General features: G+C 40.2%; 1 protein-coding gene across 1 annotated transcript in view; it reads right to left on the bottom strand.

The window, feature by feature from the left end:
* The window catches only part of NTRK2 (neurotrophic tyrosine kinase, receptor, type 2), a 190,387-nt gene that overhangs the window by 125,005 nt on the left and 40,616 nt on the right, over nucleotides 1-24,766 (bottom strand). The window contains exons 9-10 of the mRNA XM_009328121.1: nucleotides 24,511-24,611; nucleotides 23,144-23,243 (exon numbers count right to left, since the gene is read on the bottom strand). Of these exons, the coding sequence (XP_009326396.1) occupies nucleotides 23,144-23,243; nucleotides 24,511-24,611 (201 nt within the window). The remainder of the gene's footprint in view (nucleotides 1-23,143; nucleotides 23,244-24,510; nucleotides 24,612-24,766) is intronic.

The raw sequence follows: 24,766 nt of genomic DNA, 5'->3' as shown, positions 1-24,766 counted from the left end.
TTTTTGTTCAGCGTTTATGGTTTTTGTTTGGGGCTTTTGCTTTTGTTGGGGATCATATACAGACAAAACCCAATTCATTAACAGCCAAGTCAGTAATTCACTGCATTAAAGAATCCTCAGAAGACCTAACATCAAAATAGCTTGTTCAGCACCTGGCCCTACTCCTTACTCCCAGTACTGAAATTAACCTCTAACCAACTTGCATTGCCTAAAGCTTCTGCAAATTGCCTTCTGTTGTGCCAGAGACCCTGGTGTTCCCTTGCTGCTTCCTGGAAGGCAGGAGGTACCAATGTAGCAAATCAACAGTTTTCCACGTCTCCTTCTGCTCTAGCCCAAGGTAGTTCAGCATGAGGCACCACAATGAACAAAAACAAAAGATTTGCAAATTCAAGCCTCTCTGTCCTGAGTTTTCAGATATCAGTGCTAAGTATTCTTTGCAACATGAAAAAATGAACTTCATGTGCAAAGGCAACAGATCTATGGCCAGCAGACCTGGACATACATTATGAATTCAATGTAGGGACAAACGTCTAAAAATAAAAAGCATATAAAAGCAAACCCCAGCCAAATGGCAGGGCTCAAATTAAATCATCTACTTAAATTATACTGCTTGAAAATTCATGTAGCTGCACTTTTTTATATATATATATATATATACAAATTGCCTTCAACATATTTCACATGAGTCACTGAACAGCTTTTTCCTTGGAAATTATATTAACATTAAGTTACTAGTCCCACACAGAAAAGCAATAGAAATAGATTATCTATTACTAGCGTTTTATGAACAGCATAAAATCAATAGAATATATATAAAACTGATTTGAGCCATATTAAATATGATGTCAGTAGAATCAGCAAATTGAACTGTGGACATTCTTTTACTGATTAGGGGATTATGACCTACAGCAAATTTGGATCCATCGTGTTCAACAGGCATGATTAACTGTGTTCATAATATTCTACAATAAAGCTGACCTCCAGCAGCTCACTCCTGACATTATTATGATAACTCCGAATTCTGTCATGACTTCGGACCTTTACCCTGTCCAGATTTTCCTAAAAAGCAGGAGAAGGAAGAGATGATGCCCTAAGTTTTATTTGTTATTTTTCAGCCAACATAAAAATTATACTGGACCAACTTTTTTAGCTCCTACAAATACATCCAGCTCATTCTACTCAAGTTAACAGATCTTAAATATCACTTTTAAACTATAGAATTTAAATTTCAAAAAGCAGACCCTGTTCAGCAATATGATGTCTATGTGAAAACTGAAGCATGTAAGTAAGGATAGGCAGCCTTGCTTGCCTCTTGGCAAAGTATCAAACCTGTATTTTAGCAGCCTATTCAGGAAGAAAATGCTTGGTTGAGAGAATACTCTAACAGGATTCCAAACAAAAGATATTAAGATATTCTTCTGTATTTGTGAGTGACTGCTTATGATATTTCTCAAAACAGGAAAGCTATTTTACAGGGACAAAGGTTTCCACCCCTGTTAGAGGAACACTGTTTCCTTTCCTGCAATTAAAATACTGAATCTGGAACTCCCCTTAGGATTTACAATATAACTTCAGGAAGTGAGGTTAGTTATTGAGTATGTAACAAGTTTACTTAGTCTACACTGAACTGATTTCTAAATAAAGGAAAAAAAATGTACCAAAAAATGTACCAAAAAAAGTACACAAAAACCCTATTATTTTAAATATACCTTTCACTTGCAGTTCTGGAAAACAAATTGCCAAAACACATTAAGAAGTATCATCGCCCATGCAGTGGAAACATCCTTTCCCTCGCAAAGACAGAAACTTATTTTCTCAAACCCAACTCTATTTTACAAATCTTGCAAAATCGGATATCTGAAATATGCTATACCACTGTTTCACAGCTTTCCTGTCCATAATGCCTCCACAAGATTACTGGGGATAAGAAGGGAGGGGAAAAGCCCCTCTCATGACTGACACTAAGCCATTCACAAGCACAGCACCCCTGTACTTGGATCAGGGCAGAGCCCTCTCCCGTAATAATATGGCTTTCTGTCTGAGCCTGACTATGCTAAGAATTATTGATGACAACCTCAATTAAACTAGTAATTAAATCCTCCAAAACACTCATATGATTGGGCAAGGGTTGTGAGAAGGACAGAGACCAAGCAGCAGTTGTGACCTTGAAAGAAAAGTATTGATTGGATTTTGCCTTGTGAAAGGAAGGAGGGGAAACTGAAACCAACCATCCTGAATCATTAATGAGCTCCCACAGCACGCTCCTAACTCCGATTTTTTACATATCCAAGCGGATCTTTCCTCAGGCTTCCTCAAAAACAGCACATTTACAAACTATTCATGAAAAGAAACTGCAAATTCATTTAAGACAACGCGAAGTACCTCTAGGCAATAACTCAAAGGTGTCACTTTTGTGTACTACAGACGATGTAATACATGTTATATATATATTTTTAAACACACATACATATGTGTGTGTTTATACATATTATGTTCATTACTGTGAGCAACTAAAAGATGCTGTTGATTGCTTGTGCCACTACCTAGGCTTTCATTAGTACCCACTGACGCAGAATATGATTTTCCAGTCTTTGGATCTTTCCTAGGACTGAAAGGCCTTTGAGCATACTTTCTATCATGAATATCCATTTGGCCCTAAAAAAAGGAGTAGTTTTGTTTTTTTTTTAAAAAAAAAAGTTCTTCATAGAATGGAATGAAATAAAATTATGTGAAAAGTTATAATCTGTGTGGAAGGAAAAATCCAGACAACTGCTGTTTTGTAGTGATTAGCACTAAAGCAATACAGAAGCATAAATGGGGAGCAGAAAGCCAACCATTAGACGAGACATAGGAAGGTATATGATAATTTTCCCCTTATTTATCTTACATTTCACTACATCCTCCTTCTCAGTGAGTTTTCCCTCCTCAATACATTCTTCAGTTTTTCTTCTAAAGTCTCCTTTCCTACAAATTGTCTCCAACAGCTTTTCTCTGGGTAGGTCCAGCTACTGTGCTACTTACTGCAACACAAAGAAAGGCTCCTCCTTTGGTCTTGGCTCGTCTAGCAGTCCTCCTGTAAATCATTCTCTAACTATTAATATATTTGTACAGAGAAGTCATAGTTCAGGTTATAGAACTGCTTCTCTGATTTCAAAATGCCTTTATTAAACAAATCAACCATGTTAAAAGATTGGAAAATTGTTAAGCCAAGACTTTTTTTAAAATGTTATCAAACCAAGAGAACTTGAACAAAACCATCAAACAGCCAAATGATCATTGACTGTAGACATTTGCTCTCAGAGAGATGCTGTTCAACAAAGAAAGGTATACCAACAAGGTTGTCCTGGTTTCGGCTGGGATAGAGTTAATTTTCTTCCTAGTAGCTGGTACAGTGCTGTGGTTTGGATTTAGGATGAGAATAATGTTGATAACACGCTTGTGTTTTAGTTGTTGCTAGGTAGTGCTTACACTAGCATCAACGGGGGAAAGCTGGCGGGGATGGGGGGGTGTGCTGCTCAGGGACTGGCTGGGCATCGGTCAGCAGGTGGTGACCAATTGCATCGTGCATCACTTGCTTTGTATTTTTTTTTTTTTATTATTACCATTATTATTATTATTATTATTATTTTATTTCCGTTATTAAACTGTTTTTATCTCAACGTACGAGTTTTCTCATTTTTACTCTCCCGATTCTCTTCCCCATCCCACCGGGCGCAGGGGGAGTGAGCAAGGGACTGTGTGGTGCTCAGTTGCCGACTGAGGCTAAACCACAACAAAGGTGAAAATATGAAAAGATTTTTCTATTTACCATCCACTTCAGGAAGGAATAAAGGCAACAACTTCTGTCTCCACTGCTACAGAGCAGTGCATTGGCAGAAGTCTATAGACTGTATCTGCAGAAAGGAGTGCTCAGTGCTGTCAAAGACAGTGAGTTCACATGTGTAGGAAGTTGGCTATTTTCAAAATATCTATGTAATTAGTTTCCCTTTAATTGCCTATTTAATTACCAATATTTCCACTGTCTAGAGATTAGAAATCTTCCTTAGAAATAACCTTTTTCAAGGACATTATGGTAACATTGACAAAGGTGAGAATTACTACTACTGGAATTACATTCAGGTACCTTCTATAGTAATAGGATATAAAAAACCACTAGAGTAACAGTGCTGCTTCTATACTTAATGATTACTGAATTAATGTCATAAAATAAAATGCTAACCATTATCTTATATAAAGTGTATAGGTGATTAAAAATTCTATACTGCAAAATCACACTCAAAAGGAGATTATTCCTTTTGCCCTAAATTCTGAAATATAACAGTTCTGCTCACCATGGAAATTTACATTTCTGTATGCTAGCGAAAAATCATCCAAAAAAGATTAAAAGACCATAGGTAAGAAACAAGCGAGCTAGGCAATGATAAGGGCACTCATTTAAGTAAGAGAGAAAGAGATGAGCTGCGGATTACAGATGAAGGACAGTGTGCAAACCTACACTGTAACAAAGCCAGAAACCAGTGCATCTTCACTGCTGGTCCAAAACTGCAGTATGACCGCACAGTAAGTTTAGCAAGAATCTGGTGATGGACAGCTTTACATCAGGAATTACATGGTGCTATACAGGAGGAGCAGAATCATTCATAATGTTATTGTTCAGTTTACATTTTCACTCTGTACATTTGTCTGTTGCATAATGTACAGGTAATGAACAATAAGGTGTTTCAGTGCCATGAATTGGACAATATCTAAACACCATATCCAAGGGTCTATAAGACCTATGAATTAATTCTTTCTTGTAAAAACAGAAAAATAATATTCAAAATCAAAAGACCATTATTAAGTATCTTGTTCCCTTTAAATTTCAAAGAGTTACAAATCTTCCCACTTTTGGTTACGTAGTTGTGTTCAGACCCATGGCTCTTCTGCAGACTTTACAAAAAATCAAGGAGGACTAAAATGCAGTGGAACATTCCTCTGTAAAAAAAGTTTACAATCTTGGCTATAACTACTAGAGCCACCTAACATCAGAAAGGAACTGTAATGATTTTTTAAAAATGAGCTGCATACAATCCTATGCATAAGTCTGTAATTTACAGGCCAAGGGCAAAATTCTCCTCTTCCACGCATGCTACAAATGTAGTATCTGTGGAGCCTATCACAGTGCTTATTCTGCACTGACTGGTAGCTCCTATTTCCATCAGTGGTGTTTCCGGTGCTGAAAAAGCAATAGGACGCAGCAGCCAGGCTAGGGCAAAGAGGTTTGCTCTCACTGCTGGCTGAACCCTGCAGCACTAATCACCATGACACAACTAGCCATCCTTCTGATTTAACAGAGCTGATCTACAGTTCTAATCAGCTGCTTCTGTGTACACAATTATTTGCACGTGGTGGCTGGGAGTGGCCTCATTTTTTTTGCATTTATGATTTTAATTGTGCATATTGTACACACTGAAATTCACTGTATTCCGTGAAATATCCAGAGAAAGTCTGCCTGCAGCTTGCATTTGTTACTGTATTCTTTGATGTGTTCACATCCAATTTTGTGACCACATGTGAATAGCACAGGTCAGATGAAGTCAACCTTTGCCAACAGAGGTGTCCTGGCTAGGGGCCAGGTTGAGTGCCACTGTACAGAGCTTTGCAAAATAAGCTTTCTTATCTTCCTACCTTTTTGATCATGTGCAAGAAGCACATTTCTTGGCCCTGGCTGTCCGATTTTCAGTGTCACTCGTCTGGCCTTCGTTCATCCCAAGCTGAAGTTTAATTATTTTAATTTTTTCTTTTGCGTTTTGATTTCTTAAAAAGGTATGCAGGAATTCATGACTATGTGGACTCAGTGAGGGGCACCACAAAAGACAGGTGACTGCAGGACACTGTCATTAGCTAAGGAGCAGGACATCTGTCACAACAGAAGCACAGATTTCTTCCTCCGGTCCCATGGTATTATTTTGAAACATACATACCTTCTGGTATCAAATTCCACACTAAAAAAACAGCCTCACAACCATACAGTTCCACTGACTGCAAGAGCTTGATTTCAGGTTTGCAGCAGTTAGAGAGGAGAGAAAAGCCAGCTTCCCAAGCTTTCGGCCTGCTGTTACAGAGCTCAGAGCAGCTCCTGTCCCCAGTTATAGAGACTGGACTAGGTCTGGCAACCTTTGCAAGATACCTATAAAGGATGCATTTCCAATACTGGCCTGACCTAGAACAAAGTCCTACACTGTTGTTCTGGGACACATCATATGGCTTTTCTCTCACTTCATCAGAGTTCATCAGAGCTGATACTCTCCACAGCTCTCAATCCTCCCCCCTCACTGTCTCTTCTCTTGCTTTCATCGGATAGGGTTACCAATTAATTCCTTTCTTCATTCACTTTCCCACTGATTTTTTTTCTCCTCTCCATGACATCAGGGGCCACCCTTTCAAAGCCAGGTTGGGACCTCCCCCACTCTCCCAGATAGACAAGAAATCACACTACCCCTGTTTCTGTCATCCTTCCAACTGACAGAAGTTAGTCCCACCTTCCTCATCATAATTAAATATTGCAACTCCAATCCCAGCAACTTCTCTACAGCTTTGGACTCCTATCTTAATCCCTTCCTGCTCTCTCTTTCTACTCAGAATATCATCAATCCTTCCAGCACAAAACTGTAAAAGGGTTTGACTTCTGCCTTCTTTGGCTTGCTTTCCCCTAGAAAACTAGACAATGTTTTCTTTAACTATACTACAACCTTTTCATTTTTCCCCATCACAGTTTAAGAAATTCCCTTCCTGCTCACCTCTTCTAGCCGCCTCATTTGGATCCAAAGATTGCCCCTCCTAGTCTTCCTTACCTGTTTTTTCACCCCTCCCTCATTCTTCTCTATCACTGCTCACTTAGCCCAAACTTCTCCCACAACAAAGGCAGGCTTTGATCTTGCCTTTTTTTAAAAAAAAAGTAATCCCATCTGTCTCTCAAACTATTACCTTTATTCCTCATTGAGCTCACTGAATGAATTGCAAGAGGTTCACTTGGTCGTATTCTTGGACTATCAGCCCTCTGGCTACGATCTCCCTGGTCTGCATCCAAGACTGTACTCAGTGTAGACCTGACCCATGACTATGTTTCCTACTACCCTTACATATCATTCACCTTCTGTGCTAAGAGATTTGCATGACTCATGGTTTAGAGCTATTTGTTCAATCCAAACTGCCACACACTACACTTCTTCACAAAACAATCCTTGAATTCCTTACAGTCAGTCTCAGAAAGAAGAAAAGAAAATGTAATTTTCTTCACAAAGTAGTGGTCAAGGTGATGCTAGTACAAAGAATCTCCAACCACCTGTACTACTGCTGAAGACAGACAAAAATCTACACAAAGAACTACAAAACATTATTTTTCAGAAAAGGAAAACCAAATCTGTTCAGTCTGGTTGCAGGAATCATGCAAAATTCACTTATTTTTCCATCTTTAAAATTGTAGACTTATTTTGCATGATTAGCAACCTCTTTTAGTGAAATTAAACAACAGAAATGTGTCAGAGTTACAATCATATTTCAAAAGGTGAATCATAAGCAGTGGAGCCATGAAGTATTTCAAAAATTTACATATTTGGTTTTTAAGTGACTAAACTATGACTATACTGGACAAATAAAAATATTCAAACACCATAAAGTTCTGTTAAACAAAACAGAAAACTATTTTGAGTCACATTCAGGAAGATACTTATCTGCCTATAGCTGACAGGAATGTGTAAGCACACTTGAACATGAATGTACATGAACCCCTCAGTCTGTGTAAAAAGGATTCATCAGTTCAGGCTACCACCTGTGTTCATACCTACCACTAGACGCATGCAGTTTTCTTACTGGCATCAGCAAAATATTTTTTGCTGTACCTTTTGTGCTTTCCACACACATCAGCCAATGCACATCTGAAGTGCAGCTAAGGGCACCTCCTGAAATTTCAGTTCCTTAAACTCCCTCTCCCATAACCTTTTTGTGACTAAGACTGCCCTAGGAGAAATGGTCCTGGTCCATATCTTGTCCAAAGCAGGTTCAGGAGAGACCTTATTAGCTGGGGCTCCTTTTTTTAAGTCCTGCCATGTTGGCTGGAAGCAGTACTCTAGCAAAACACTAATATTTCATCCCCTATTTATAAGCTATTTAAGAACCACTCTAAGATGCCTCCCTCATCCAGAGCCCAGTGTGTTACAGTGCCAAGGTTAATTGAGGAGCTAAAGGCCAAGATTAAGTTCCACCTATTCTCTGGGAGGATTTAGTTTCCCATGTTACTATAAAGATACTTTCCTAGATGCACATGGAAGCTGACACAGCCAACCACAGGACCTCTGCCTGCTGCACTTCTCTCCCCAAAGAAATGCTAACCCCCATCAATCTAAATGAGTCCAATTCCCATCTACACTCATTTACTGGCAGGGTATTATAAAGGGGCCATTGTGTGAAAAAGTCAGGCTCGCTGACCTTTTTTTTTTTTTTTTTATGAAGGATGCCATCAGCATACCAACATCTTTAGATACCAATCATCCATTCTATGCAGCCCACTTCCTCCTCCCCTTTCCAAAATCCCCCCACTTAGCAAGAACACTACTTCAGTTTTAAACATTAACAACACAGCTCTTTGACTAGGTAACAGCAGTGAACACTGAGCTCTGAAATCTCCACTGTAGCTGAGGTTCTTTTTTTCTCCCTCTCACACTGAAGTAAAACAAACTGGTGACCAAGTTATTGAACTGAAAGAAAACATTTCAATGAAAGCATTTCCATAATACTGCTCACTGTCCTGAATGCATTTTCAGGATTGTAACAGAGCAGAAAGGTTATCAGTAGTCAACTGATGAGCTGGAAAAAGACAGGGTATCTAACTAGCTAACTCTGAAGTATCTAATTAAAATTTAAGTAAACTTGGGAGTTAGGACAGCTGGAAGAGGCACTGGGAAACTCTCAGAAGCTCTATGCCTTGTACTTAAAAGGCAAGTAATAAATAACAGGAATTAATTTAGTGTGCACAAAGTATGGGAGCTCAGTGGCAAAGAGATCACTGTTCCAAAGCCAGCTGGTGTACACAACTGCACAGGAACATCCTTTTTGTACAGGTAGTGGTCAGTGAGAACGGTGCTCTGCTTTACACTGTATGCATCAAAGCACCTGTTTGTAGAAGCATAGCTTGTACTTCGCAAAAATTTTGTCCTGACTGCTGGGAGTAAGTCAAAGTTTGTGAAAGTTACCATCACTGCAGTACCTAAGCACTTAAATGCTAGGCGATATCATTGTGATTAATAGTGAATGTCTATTGTGGCACCAACATCTTTCAAAGTACACAGATGGGCCACAGCCAATTGCATAAAGACTGCAAACACATGGTAGGATTTCTTTGGCACCACAAGGGTACGACTGTCAGCCCAGAGCTGCCACAGACAACACCCGCACTGCGCTGGATTGCTGCCATAGAAGGAAGGTACAAGAAGGCAGAGCAAGACAGTTCCATCCTTCTCCCAGGAATATCAACTCCTCACAAGTCAAATTTGGCACATTTAGGCCTGAACCATGCAACAGGAGAGACGCTTCCAGATCCTGCAGGAACACACAGACTCTGACCTGAGCTCAGGAACAGTCTGAACACACCAAAGGGAAAAGCAGGGGTTCAAACTATCCAAGTCTCTTTGTGCCCCGGGACAGTATGATCCAACAGCCTGAAAGCATAAACACTCCTCAGTTTCTCTGTTGGTTTGCTATCATGCTCCTCTTACGCACGCCACATGGCCTGTAGCATATGCCACATGCAAGACCCAGGTATAGGCTGCTTTGCCAAGGAGCGAAAGGAAGAATGTTTCCTCTGGTTCCTCTGCACTAATGCTAGATCATCTGGTGAATTGCATCCTAAATCAACTGTAAGAAATTCCAAACTATTACTTTGCTAAAATAAAGCCATGTGTACTTATTTTATACTCTTCTTTACCAAAGCAACAGGGTGCTTAAGAGACAGAGAGGAGGAAACTTTCTCTCCCTTGCCAGCCTTCCTGTGTGCAGAAGGTACAGAACACAAGAACAGCCACATCAGTCCAAACAAACGAACATCTATTGCCCTGCCTCTGACAGGGGCCAAAAGTATCTGCCTGAGGGATCATGTAAGCACAGAGCAAGAGCATAGTCACACTTCCCCAGAATACCTTTGCAGCCCAAAGATTTCATGTGCCAGAGGTGATGCCTTCATGCTTTAATAGCTGTATCGCTCAAACTCACAGCCTCTGGGCAGGGAACAAGCCCTGTGCCATTCACCTGGCTCACAACCTGCATCCACAGGGAACCTGGAGTTTACTGTGCCACTGGCAGGTTGCATGACTTCTTCTGATGGCAGCAGAATAATCTGCATTAATGTTTGCCCGGATCATGCAGGGAGAGGCCATTGCAAGAGCAGCTGCAACGCACAAGCTTCAGGCACCATGAGAAGCAGTTACAATACCTGCCTAGCTGGCAAGCTGGCACTCAGAAGCACAGAAAAAGAGAAATGTAGCAGGAGAGGCTATCTACTGCTCTTCGAAGTGACTGAGGGCTGTGAGAGCTCACAGGAAACCTCCAAGAGGATGGCAATGGGCAGAAATATTTAGCTGGTGGTAGCTACAAACAGAATTTGACTGCTGGTTTTAATTTGACCCTCATGCAACTAGAGTGTGAGAGACATTCAACAAATGAGCAACTGCATCTGAGCCAGCTGAAGACCTAAAACATGGGCTGCTTTTAGTACATATCCCCCTACGCCATAGGAAAAGGACAGATAACAGCGCAGCTCTAGAGGTCGTGGAAGGGAATACTACAATGGCCCTCTCCAAAAAAATTAAGGGATGTCAAGAAATTCTGGTTCAGACACTACTGTGGAAAAAGGAGTATTTCTGTGAGGTACATTTCTGCTGCTGCCTATTCCTACAAATCACAGAAATGCAACTTTTTAAAAGGGCACAAATATAGAGAGACTAGGCCAAAAACCTTTCTTGGAAGCCCTTGGGTAACACACGTTTCAGCCGTGGCTACCCACTCCTGTGCCTGAGTACTCCGAGGTGAAACAAAGGGCTATTCTAACTCAATTCACTGATTTTTAAGGAGTGTTTCTCTCCAAGTTTGAATTACTCACAATGTCTTCCGACCAGAACCACAGTTAAAATTTCTCCTACTTTACAAGGCCATATAGGGCATGTCTCCTTGTTGGGGCTGGCCCTGACGAAAGTGGAGGCAAATCCATGAACACAGGCACTCCTCACAAGGGTTACGAATGAACTCCTCCAGCTGCGGATGCTTCCATGTACTCTCTGTGAGGGAGTTGTGGCAGTACAGAGATTGTGCCCTGCTGTGCTAAAATGCCACAACCGTAGGCTATCTTCTTCCCTCCTGTTACTCCATGAGGATGATGCATTTAAAATCCAGAATGGATCTGAGGGAAAAGGTCTGAGTTCTCAGACATGCCAACTCTGCATTATCATACCATCAATGCTCAGAGTGGTCAAGAAGGAAAAGGGCTGGTAGAGGGAGGAGGACCACAGTCAGACTGGCTGGCCAAACTGCCAGGAAGAAGTGAAGCTTCACGAGAAATACTTCGTCATCTATTGGGGACACACGAAGGGCTTTTTAGAAATATTTCTTGCATGTTTGCATTACTCCACTTTGTGCTCCAGGGCATTCAGCTACACCATGCAGCTGAAGAAACAGTGGCATTAACCCTTAACACTAAGAATAAAACTGACCTAGAATAAATAATAGTTACTAAATAGTTTGTCCATTTCACTCCATTATAAAGGACCCTGCCACATTGCTCCCACCCCACTGTCTTTGTTAAGAAGCTTCAAAAAATCAAACAGAACAAAACAGAAAGGTTCCCAACCCTGCCTTAATTTTTTTTGAAAAATCTCAAAGAAGTAAGACTAATCTCATTTTACTAAATGTGGTTTCTCATTTCCACACGGGAAGTGCCATCAGTTGTTCCTCGTTTCTGGTATTGGCAACGTGAACAGCGTTAAATGGGACAAAACAGGGCAGAGGACAAAAAAGAAAGAATGAGAGACTCTTGTTTAAAAAGGCAATTCTTATTTTTTATGTAGGTGTTGTGGTTTAACCTCAGTCCGCAACTGAGCACCACACAGCCACTCGCTCACTCCCCCCATGCCCGGTGGGATGGGGAAGAGAATTGGAAGAGTAAAAGTGAGAAAACTCATGGGTTGAGATAAAAACAGTTTAATAACGGAAATAAAATCATCATCATCATCATCATCATCATGATAATAATAACAATATACAAAGCAAGTGATGCACAATGCAATTGCTCACCACCTGCCGACCGATGCCCAGCCAGTCCCGGAGGAGCGGCCTCCCCCGGCCAGCTTCCCCCCCCCAGTTTATGTACTGAGCATGACGTCACATGGTATGGAACGTCCCTTTGGCCAGTTGGGGTCAGCTGTCCTGGCTGTGCCCCCTCCTGGCTTCTGGTGCACCTCCAGCCTTCTCAGTCGGTAGAGCATGGGAAGCTGGAAAGTCCTTGACTAGTGTAAGCACTACCTAGCAACAACTAAAACACGAGCGTGTTATCAACATTATTCTCATCCTAAATCCAAACCACAGCACTGTACCAGCTACTGGGAAGAAAATTCACTCTATCCCAACAGAAACCAGGACAGTAGGATACAGAACAGGTGTTAGGAGAAAATGGGCTTTGAGGGCAGCACAAAAAGCTACTTGGAAACAGAGAAGACCATTCCCATTTCACCTCATCACTCATTTATGGGGAAAAGAAGCATTATTTATAATATATTATTCTGATCCTTACACTGAATTATCATCCAGGCTGAGGACTGAATACAGCCCTAATGTTTTAAGTAAATAAATGTGAAAGGCTAAAACAGTGGCCACTGTGAGGTAGAGAGGCACTCTTATATCGCACCAGTGAGGAAGCACTGGGGAGGTACAGTATCTCCAGGAAGAGAACAATTGAGAACAGCTGTGAGTCACTTGGAAAAGGTGCGTTCAGCTACCCATAAAGAAAACACCTTGGGGAATTCATGGCCTGCAGTGGTGGAGCTGCGTCAACAGCTAATATACAAAGCTGCTACCAGGTTGTAGATATCCTGGGAGATGATAAACATGCATCAGTATCTGTGTGTGAGAAAGAGATATAAAAAGGACCCATTCATTCAAATAAAACAATCTTATCTGAACTTTTGCCTAGAATTGAAACAAAACCTAAAGTGTTCCTTTTACTAGAAATTCAAGCAGCTTGGCTACCTTTTGTCTTAACCTTTCTTAATTCCTGTGAACTTTTGTACTTCCTCATTTCTTCCCAAGCAGCAACAGCATTGCTACAACGGCTTTACAACACTTCTTGTTCATTCTGAAAGAAGAAACGCCATGAACCTGGCAAAAAAATCTATTCTTGATGCTTCTCCCAAATATTTAGATCAAAAGAGTGTAATGCCATGAGACCGTACAAGCAAAACAAAGGCATCGTCATATGCATTAAGGGAAGCTGTTGATAAAAGGCTACTCCTGTGTGATTTTTAAAAATCAAGCAAGAAAGAACAAGCAGTTTGCCTGATTTGGGGAAAGTTCAAATAAGCATCAGAAAACTTTAAAAATCATATTCAATCTCTGAGCAGTTTTTGTTTGTGGAGTTTTTTAGACATACACATTTGCCTGGAACATACTTAAAGGAGTCTTCATTTTTTGTGATTCTGTCCATGCTAGTTTAAAAGACATGGCTCCACTGCAGGAAGCAGAACGACAACAGCTGTGAGGAGAGCTACAGCCCAGTGCTCTGTGCCAGCCAGGCTCTGAGCCCATGATGAATCTTCCCCTGTCATGTAAAATTCAATACTGAATGCTTTTACAGGAACGAAACAAAAAAGGGCACTCCAACTGTACTAAGATCTTGGCATTTGCTAACAGAATTGATAAGTAGCTAACATGGCCAGGCATTTAAAAACAGAACTTTATGAAGCAGAGTAATTCTATTATCTACTATTCAAGCACAGGGTTTGTCCTTAGCTCATGAGAAAAAAAAAAAGGTTCAAACTTCAGAGCTGTTAACAGAAATCAATGCAACTCGATCAGAGGAGAAATCCTACATCAGTCTTGGAAAGCTGAGGAACGCAAACAGAAGGAAACTCACATAATGTCTGACAGGTATTGTAAAAGAAGTGGAGCAAAGTCCCAAGCAATATATACTTGTAATCCCCAGTGGTGTTATTCAGCTGAGACTCACATATCTGAGCCAAATAATTTCCCTGAAAAAGATGTCGTTGTACTGTAAATTGCATGCGGTCTACTGTAACCTTTCAGTATTTCCCTGTCTTCACAATTAAGCCAGTATTCAAAGGCAACACAGAACAGCTCAGAAAGTGTCTTTGTCCACATGCCACCTTTATGTACTCCTTTTTTGTGTTAGTCAACGTGCCCAGTGACAGGACAAGGAGCAATGGGCACAAACTGAAATAGAGGAAATTTAACTTAAACATAAGGAAAAAAAATTGTACTGTAAGGGTGATTGAACACTGGCACATATTGCTCAGAGAGGTTGCAGAGTCTCCATCCTTGGAGATACTCAATCCTACCTGGCCACAGCCCTGAGCAACTTGCAGTAGCTCACCCTGCTTTGAGCAGGGGGTTGGACTAGACACTCTCAGGGTGCCTGCTAGCCTCAGCTGTTCTGTGGTGAGTCAGTACAAGCTGGACCAGCCTCCAGGAGCAACCTCTAACAGCGCCTCTGCTGGCAGCCCCTTCCATATTAGCCTTTCTCCTAGCTGGAGATCATACAGTGGACCCCATCTCTACCAGGAATACCTTCTATTTATCTGCTATTCATGTTCCCACCTACGTTGTTTAAGAACTGCTTGGTTTTTAGCATCTAGTTTTCTAGCATCATCTAGCCTCAACAGTTCATCATATGGTGATCAAAACCAATCACATATGTACTTTGTAGTAAATGGTGCTTAAAGCATTGAAGAACTGGGGCCTCTCATAAATAAATAAATAAATAAAATAGGCTGGATTTGCTATTCTTTACTCCTTTTCTTTCTTTCCATTCACTCCCCACATCCGAATACTTCTTCCAACCTATCTTTGTGCCTGATCTCACTCTGATTACAGATGAACACTGAATTATTATGACCCACCTTCTCTCCCACCTCCCATTTCTCTCGTCCTCATATTTCCTCCTACGACCAATCTCATTTCTCTCTAAAATTCTCCATGGGCTAAACCACAATTTGCCCTCACAAACTAATGCATTCCCAAAACAGCATGACCTGCATATGGGCAAAAATTTATATAAAAGCAGGTAAGTATTCATCCTTTGCATGTAAGAAACTAAAAGAGAAACTCTGGGCTCTGTAAAATAAAGACTTGCAAAGGAAATGTGGATGTAGACTGAACACGGAGTTGGATCTCTGCAGTTCACACTTTTAAGACTGACTCTTCTGCCACTACCTTGATCTAGGACCTGTGCCATTCCTGTGAGCCTCAGCCCATATCAAGGTAAAGCCCTGGCAACTATGATTTTCAGCTCTCCTCATTTCCACTGCATCCATTATTAGTCTCATTTCTCTTCAGTCTCTTTCCATTTCGTCTCTAAGCTGTCCTCTACTCAGCATCTCCCTAGTTCTCCAGTTTACCTCACTTCATGCACACCACATACATGTGCACTCCTTTATCCCATCACCTGCTTGTATACCTCTTTTTGGGGGAGGGGGAGTGGAATACAACAGGTACTTGTTTACACTTGCTTTCCGTATATTTTTATTAGTAACAGACATGAGGCCTCAGATAATTTTCCTGTGTTAATAATATCCTTCAGTATAGTAGCCTGAATCATGAAAAGCTCTCAACAAGTTAATAACTCCTTTTCTGCCTCAATCATTACAGCTGAATTTGAATTTTGCAACCAAAGGAGATCACAGTCAAATGCACTGTGTCATCATTAAAAATTCCCCAGCTTCAGATTTGAGATGTCTCCCTAAATCCTTTGTTACATATGGGGCATGTCATCCACTGGCTTTTTCCTACTACAGAACCAGAGCTACGTTCCTCTCTTACATCTTGCACTTTAGGATCACACTCAGGAAAACTAGTAGCAGACAGAAACAGAAAGCTGAGACCTAGAGACCAAATTTTCTATAAATAATAACAATGGGAAGCTAGAAATGCCTAACAGTATGTTCTGATAGGGTGACATGGCCCCAAAACAATGCTTTAAGAGACACCTCTTTTCTTTACTGGAACACAAGAGAATGGTGGCTTAAATATTTTAAGATCTTTGTAAAATCCTTTACACAAAATTACTTTCATGGATCAGTTCACAAGAACTCTCATTCTTTGAAGTACTTATAGCAATTTCCTTTTTCAGAGTAAGGTACAGAGAAGCATTAACAACTCTATCTTCCAAATGTTCATGTGATAAGTAAATATTACTGCCCCCATTATACAGGTGATACACCTGAGACAGACAATTTGTACGATCTGCCCATGACTGCAGGGACTGGAATGCCAATGTCAAACTATAAAAATAGCTTCTTGTGTGTGGTTCAGATGAGCAATATCATCATTGCCTTTACATGTCTAACATGTCTACTCACTAAAAATACTGTGGATTTGAGCACATTCATTTTTTTCTACATGTTATCTTACGACACTGACTCACATGAATTAATCCCTCTTTTATATTCTGCTCATTGACTAAATAATGAAATGTTCTAAAGACATTAAAGGATCGACGCCCACAGAATCAGCATTTGGGTAGGTACAACATGGCCCAAAATCACTTCTATAGGTACAAATGGAAACTCAAAAAGTTCAGGATTTCAGTGACTTGATGAAGGTCAAGCAGTAAGCATGTTCCCAAGCTACAAACTGATGTTCTTAATTATCTGGTAAACAAGGCAAAATTGTCCAGGAGGCCCTCATTGCAAGCTTATTGCAGACCAATTTGAACATTGACAAATATTTGTCAAACTGCAGGTCTTTGCTGAAGATGCAAAGCTTTTATTTTGTACTTGGTTTAGAATTAAAAGGAGTAAAAGCTCTTCTAATCTAACTGCATTTCGTTCTTCTCCTATTCTGTAAGCAACCCAATTGCTTAAGCAAGACATGCAATAATGCACGAGTTAATAATAAACAGAACAGCTCTCCCTTTTCCCATATCAGTACTTCAAACCACTCACTTAGAATCATCTAAACTCTCCAAAATCTGAACTCTTCAATCACCGATGTGAATGAAGCAGGGTTTGTTCTGAAGTCCTTTGCAATCACCCCCCCTCCCACAACATGGAGTCAAGTAAAATGTATTAAAGCAGGGAACAGAATGACCATTTGCTATATGCTTACAGACAAATAAGACAGGAAAGATTTCTCCTGCTGGCCCTAAAGTTACATCCAAAAGAATATGCAAAAGCCTCAATAAATGGTCACGGTCAGACAAAATGGTAAAGCGCTCCACTCCTACCCGGAAAGTACAGTATTTAAAGTCATGTAAATATGATTACTTGGGTAAATGAGGGTTAAAGACTTTAAGTCATCACGGATGCATGGTGTCAGAATGACAATACTGCTTTGTAAGGAGACTTTTATCATGCAGTTGTACAGTGTTTCTTACCCAAACTAAAATACCGTAAGACAAATGAGAAATATGCTGCAACTGAAGACGAGTTCCAAGCTGCCCTCTCCTGTAGTGTCTTTTGGACCAAAGCTCAAAATGTAAGAAGAGTTTACAAGCAAAAAGAATATAGTGAATGACACAGAGAAGAAAAAATATTCCACAACTATGAATGTGCTCCTGTTGGAATAACCAATGCTTTTAATTAAAAAGTTTTCAAGGAAGTTCATGGCCCAGCACAAAAGTTACAGAAATCACTTGAGAGAAAAAGCTATCAAGAAGTAGGAGAAAATTCCCTGTTTTGACTTTGGCACACAAAATCCACAGGTGTGTTCATAATTTTTAATCAGCTTGGTGAAAGAACAGAGCATCCTGACTGATAGTCCAAATTTTAAACTTACAGTTAAAAATGATGACAAGCAGCTAGCAAGGGCTTCAAGGAAAGGTAGTATTTTGGGGTGTTTGTCCTAAAAGGGACACTGCTTTCTTTCTTAAATCAACCCACACGATCTCATTACCTGATCAGAGAAAGACAAATTTCTGTACCCTGAACTGCGCAGACTTGAAAGACCAAAAAAGGGGTGAAGCGTTCATAGTCAGGACTTATGTTTAGACATGGTAGGTAGTTTAGAGAGCATTCGAGGAAGGAGAAGCACCTTTCAAAGTGTGACACCCAAGCCCACAGACATGAGAAGATAGCTGGCACTGCCTAAGTATGATGGGAATTTCAGACTCAGTTTCTTCCCTTACCTTTGCATTACTGCACACAGCTCAAAGCACTGACAGAAACTTCATAAAACATTCAAAAAAAACCCTCTCACCCCAAAAGGATTAAGTACACATACGTTTCCCTCTACTTCTGTCAGACTCTATTTGTTAGTTTCTTAAAAGACAGAAGGGGCTGCTTTGGGGAGGAGTGGGTTCTCTCTCCGTTCTGGTTTTGGTAAAACCTACAGAAACTCTGTTTATCTCTACAGTACAGCAGCTGTAACAATAGTCTTGTCTGCAACCATCCACTTCAGCTTTCCTAGCAAGCAAGGAGCGCTAAGGATATTGTCTTGTTGCTGGAACAGGGACACCCTGTGCTAAAATTTACTACAGTTCAAATCAGCAAAAATGTTTTCATTCTTTTAACTGAATTACGCTATTTCAAACTTTCTCCACTGATTTATCTTCCATCAGTTTCCTCCATACTTCCATTCATGCTTAGTGTCATGCTGCTATATTAACATTTGCAAACTGTGCATCAGGTTGGTTATGTTGCAACTAGTTGTTTATTTACATTTATTTTTCAACACAGGAGGTAGAATAAAACACAGCTAGAATTATTCTTCCATAAATCCTCTCAGAGAGTTCACAAACCTTCCCCTGCCCTCTCTACTCCAATTCCCTTGTTATTTTTCAGTTTCATAAGCTGGTTAGATGGAATCAGAAATACACACAAAATGGTAAGAGCTGTCTTGACAGCCTTCAGTGAATTCCCGCCATGAGCACTTTCACATCCTCCAGCAAGCAAGCAAGCAAGCCAAGGTGTTTTGTAAGAGCAACCCACAAATCTTAATGAATACATTTAAGAAATTAACTGAAGCTTTCACCATTTATTCTGCAGCATCTTGCAAGGGTATAAAAACCTCACCTCCAGACTTAAGCAACCAAAAGTAGCTTTTCACACAAAGCTCTTATCATCAGACCCTGTATAAGAAGGTGCTTAAAATGTACACAAGCAGAGGAATAGAGAGAATTATGTTTCACCAGTTACTCTGATGAATTTTGCAATGTAAGTCTGGAAGTCTAGCACAACATGAGTCTATCCACTCATGTATTGTGTGGATTTGTATTGTTTTTTGTACTAACCCTACTTTAAGTCTCCTCTAGCACAGATCACAGACCAGTTCTGTACTAATACTATTCCTGAAGTTAAATCATCAGAACCTGCTATTTCCCCTAGCTCTGAAAGACAGAGTGAAAAGAAGCAAGGCAAGAATTAAAACAATTGCCTTGTATGGTGCAACCTAACTTCAACCAGAATCCAGAACATCACAAACAAAACATTTTCATTTTATTACTGGTGGTGAACAAGTGCTTTGCTTGTCCTTCTTACCTGCAAAAACACTCTATTACTACAATCTGGAAAGGTAACCGAGTGAAATGAACATATCCCAAGTTGTCCCCTCACCTTAGATATACAAAATGAACAGAGAAGCCAAAAGATAGGGTAAGGTTTTATACAGCTCTTCAGGAGATCTTGGTAAGAGATTGATCAGTACTGCCAAAGTACTGGAAGACCCCAGAGGACCTGCTGCTCCCTATTACATAAACTGGACTCATTTCTGCTCAGTATAGTAATGGAAAGAAGACAACGGGGGCATGTGAGCTCTGTGGCAGTCTCTGCGGCTCTTCAGCATGTGCAGTGCTTCCAGGTACGGGCAGCTCTGATGCAGCATAGCTCAGACACAACCACCTGCCCCACATCTCTTTCTGGGGATGCTACCACTGTCAGTCCCACACTCCAACCATGCTCAAGCTCTTTAAGCGCAGAAGGACTCAGCAAGAACACAGTCTAAGAAGTGGGCAGATGAAGCCCGTGAAAAGATGGGATAAACTGGCATTTAAAAATATGAGGCATAAAGAAATGTCTTCAAGAAGCTGCTGTGAAGCCAAACGGGGTGAAAATTTCATCCCTTACACAAAGACGTTTCCTACAGGACCACAGTGCTGATTGCCTAGTTACACATTTCTTTTTCTGATTTTCAGTGGGACATTTTTTCCCTCTTAGTGCACAGTTACATGAAAAATACCATTGAGTGCCAGTTTGACTGCTCCAGTTACTGAGTGACTATTTTGGTTTTTTCCAAACTGCTTGCTGAAGAACGGTGGGGAGATGTATAATGACAGGGTGTCTGAGGTGACCATGTTGTGTTCTGACAAGGTAACAGAAAAATGAAGCACAGCCTTTTGTGCATTTCTGCCTGATATAACTCAGGAAGTTCCTTCTTATGAATGCGAAATATTCACTAATATTTTGCGGAAGATTTGAAAAGAAGATTTTTTTAATCTTGTTTTATAAATATTTTCAATGGCAATCCGGATATTTTATTTCTTCCCACTTTCCTACTAAGACTGTTTATTAAACCACCAATTATAACACAATGTCTGTATGCTAAGTTGGGAATAATTTTGCTGTCACTGAATTCAATGGCAAATGACTCGAGTTCACAGGTAGCTGGCTTGATCCTTTTATTCAAAATTTCCAAGACACACATTTTAAATGTATTGTACTGATCAATACTGACTGCAAAAAAATTCCCTTCACCTTTGCGTTATTTTCCACATGCTCAAATACCCCAGGTTGTTTATCTTAATTTATGAATTCTAAATATATACTTATGCTGCAGGCTTTTCAGAGCAGGTAATATTTTATTATTAGTCTGGATATTACATATAGATATGGTGTTCTAATTTCAGGTCTTTAAATATTGCTTTAATATAAATTCAATAATACTGATGACAATAAATGGAGAGAGTGTTTCTGGGACTTTGGGCTGGATAGATCCAGACTGTGAAGCTCAGGTGTGAATGTAAACTTTGGAGAGGTTTGAGGTTCACTTCAGGGACAACTGAAGGTCACTCCTTTCTAATGAAACATTCAAGAGTTATTTGTAGCTCACAGTGACATTTCACCATTACCACACATACCATGCCTGTGATTAGTTTTTGAAGGAGTGTACCTGAACTGTGAACTCATTTTACTGATCTTCCTAACCATCACTGGTCAAATTTAAAGAGTAAAATAAACAGCATATATGAAGTTGCTGCCTTTTCCTAATTTCATATAGTCATTTCCCCAAAAGTGTATCCTTACTAAAATATGATGCACATGGACAATTTTGCAACAAAAAACTACTGCAGTCAAACTTACAGGTCATGCAAGAGCATTATTTTTGCAAGAAGAGTCATACCTGAAGATACTAAAAAAACAATCACCATGTAAGGAGTGTCTCGGAAGGTAACTTAACGTGTTACCACACAAAATACAACTTTGTGCATTCTCCCTCAGGGTGGAGTTTACTTCCTAGTTCCTCCAATAATGTTGTGTTGAAATATTTAATGCAAATTTTGAAAAATCTAACAAGCATTCAGCTTTAAAGATATTTCTCATTGTTGTTCTCATTTAGCTTCCACCTACTTCAACTCTCTAAATGCAATTCAGAAAGCTTCAGACACAAGTAAAATTTACGCTGAACTGTTGTTCAGCCACAGAAAGTTTTTTCTAGTCTTTGGCCAAAACTCTGCAGCTCTATCCTTCTGGTTCCATGTTGCTATTCAGGATATTTCACAATGACTGTCCTCTTTTAACGCTACCCCAAAGAGCAGAGACTATGTCATATCAGAAGGAGGTGAGAGAAAAGGTTATCATCCCAGCAAGCTAATCTGCACCAACTACATTTCTGCTCTGCTCAAATCTCATTTGTTCCAGGAACTCTCCTCTAAACAGTTATAGAAACACAAAATATACAGTAGATATCTCTGAAAAGAGCACTTGTCAAGAGCAAGTAAGGGTTACCAAAACATACATCCATGTGGTAGTATGTCACAAGCAGAGCGGAAAGGAAGGACATGCAGGTAACAGGAGCCTACCAAAAGATTACTTATCACTCTCTCCACAGACCCTCAACTACACATCTTACAAACAAAAGCTCATCTCCTTTAGCACACAACAAAGCACCTTCTAGTCCTCCCAACAAGACAGCAAGTGTTTCTTTCTTTTTCTTTTTTTTAAAATACAATTTGACCCACATTGCCAGACACAGACTGATGATATGAGTGAAACAATATGGTAATGGAGTTCTTGCAGGTACCTCCATGTTACACATACCTCCATCTGGCTGTAAAATAAGTAAATGAATAAATGGAAGGGCTGAGATTTCCCCCTTCCACAGGGACATGAGCACTTGTCACTCTCTCCAGCTGGTACTTTCTAAGATACAAAGAGAAGCTCAAGAAAATGCATCTGTCAGAAAGCACCAGTATGACAGGATCCACTGCAAATGCACCTTCCACTCTTGCCATTGTTTCCCCTTGAATCTATCACCTCAACATGACATTTGTAGTATGGTCTGAAGTAACCTCTTACATACAGCATAGATTCTCGTCAAATTGTTGTAATTAAACTCATATCAGAATAAACTTCATTTCTTATCTTCTTCCTACCTACACTGACCTAAGCAGTATTTTACTCCAGGAAGTGTCCCAAGGGGGCTGTGCAGCAGAAGGGAGAGAAATGGGATTTGTCATAAGAAAAAAAGAGAAGTAGAAGAGTTTCATGCAAAATTCTACACTCTGTCTACATCTGCCTCTGCCGTCACTTACCTGATGAATAAACGAAACACTAAATGTGATGGCACTTCATCTAGTTATTTTGACTGCTCTCAGTGCGGAAGCCTATAGTATCAGTAGTATCAGCTCATACAATCCAGAACAGTTATGGAAGGTATAAAAAACAACCCTGCTTACCTTTCATCCCAAACTTAGAGTGTCTTCCAAACTTCAGAATAATGAGCATTATTACTAATCCAGTACACACCAGTGCTGCAATTCCCACCACAACATACACCTAAAAAAGAGGACGCAAACAGATCTGCTTGTTTTGTTCTCATGAACTACCTTCAAAGACATTCAACATGCATTCAGATTAACCCAGTTAGGTTAAGAGATTCATTTCAACTGGGAAACATTTGCACTCATATCAAAGAGTACAGAAAACAGACACGTGTTGCAATTTTTCCTGTCCTGCAGAGAACAGAGATTCAGACACCTCTGAGAACAACTTTTTCAACATCCTACACATTCAAGAGAGGTGGGAGGGAGTGCACATCACCCCTTTCCCTTCCAGCAGAGTGGTATGTTATAAGAAAACACGTAAGAAAAGCACAGAGGAAAAAAATTTTTACTGTGAGGGTGGCTGAACACTGCTACAGATTGCCCAGGGTGGCTGTGGAGTCTTCATCCCTGGAGATATCAAAACCAGGGTGGACACAATCCTGAGCAACCATGCTGGCCCCACTTTAAGCAGGGGGGATCAGACCAGAGGATTTCCAGAGGTCCCTTCCAACCTGAGCTGTTCAATGACTCTGTTATCAGATGAGATAAGACTGTCTGGGATCCTCCTAATTTTTTAGCACAGTGTCCCAACTCACAGTCTGCTCTCTGGTTCACAAACGCACATCCTCTCCACTGCCTGCTGCTTTATGCAGTCACTGATGCAGGGAGGCTGCAGTACCAACCAGGCTAGCTACCCACTATTGGTTTCCAACAATTCAGTTCAAGAGAGCATGAGAGGCAAGGCAGCAAAGGAGGAAGCCCACTAATTCAGCTACTTACACTAAAATCTACCGCAAATTATTCGATCAAAAACCTACATGAAATCATGTTTTAAAAACATAAGATTAGACTTTGAAAGTTCATTGCACCATATCCTCTCTGTAAGGAGGAGCTGACTCCATGACTGGAATTCAAACAATCTTCAAATTACCTTGGATGTCTTTGTTTTGTAAATAGAGAGTTGCTCTCCTCGGCTAAAATTAGAATCAAAGTCTTAGGCTAAAAAATTACAGCTAGTTGTTCGGAAAAGCATGAAACAAAATAACTAGCAATTTTACTCAGACTGAAAAGTGATTCACTCTTTCAAAAAAGGGGGGAGGGCAAGAGAGGGGAGTACTGATTGTCATTTTTTTCCTTTTTTTCTGAGTTTTGACCACCACACAGTAACAGCTCCGTTGTTCTGGTAGCTCAAGGTCCTATTACAATCGCCACAGTTTTGCCAGTTGTATAGCCAGAAAGTCTGCCAAGATTACAGATCAGGAAACAATGTATATACTTACAGTGATGCTATCTTCATTCTCTTTGTTGGAAACATCCGTAGAAGTGATTTGATTACTGTTATTTGTGGTGTCTCCAAGATCATTAGGCGTGGTTTCATACTCTTAGGAAAGGAAAAAAGGTTGCTTTTATAATTTCATAACCTTAGAGGTGAAAGGGCTGCCTTTATTATTTCTGCTCTGTAAGACGGTAAGGCCACTAACAACTCTTGGGACTCTGAGCTCTTTGGAAACAACATGTAATTGCTAATGTAGCTGG

Source organism: Pygoscelis adeliae, unplaced genomic scaffold, assembly GCF_000699105.1.
Source record: "Pygoscelis adeliae isolate BGI_AS28 unplaced genomic scaffold, ASM69910v1 Scaffold45, whole genome shotgun sequence".
Lineage (NCBI taxonomy): Eukaryota > Metazoa > Chordata > Aves > Sphenisciformes > Spheniscidae > Pygoscelis > Pygoscelis adeliae.
This window is presented reverse-complemented; position numbering and strand designations above follow the sequence as displayed.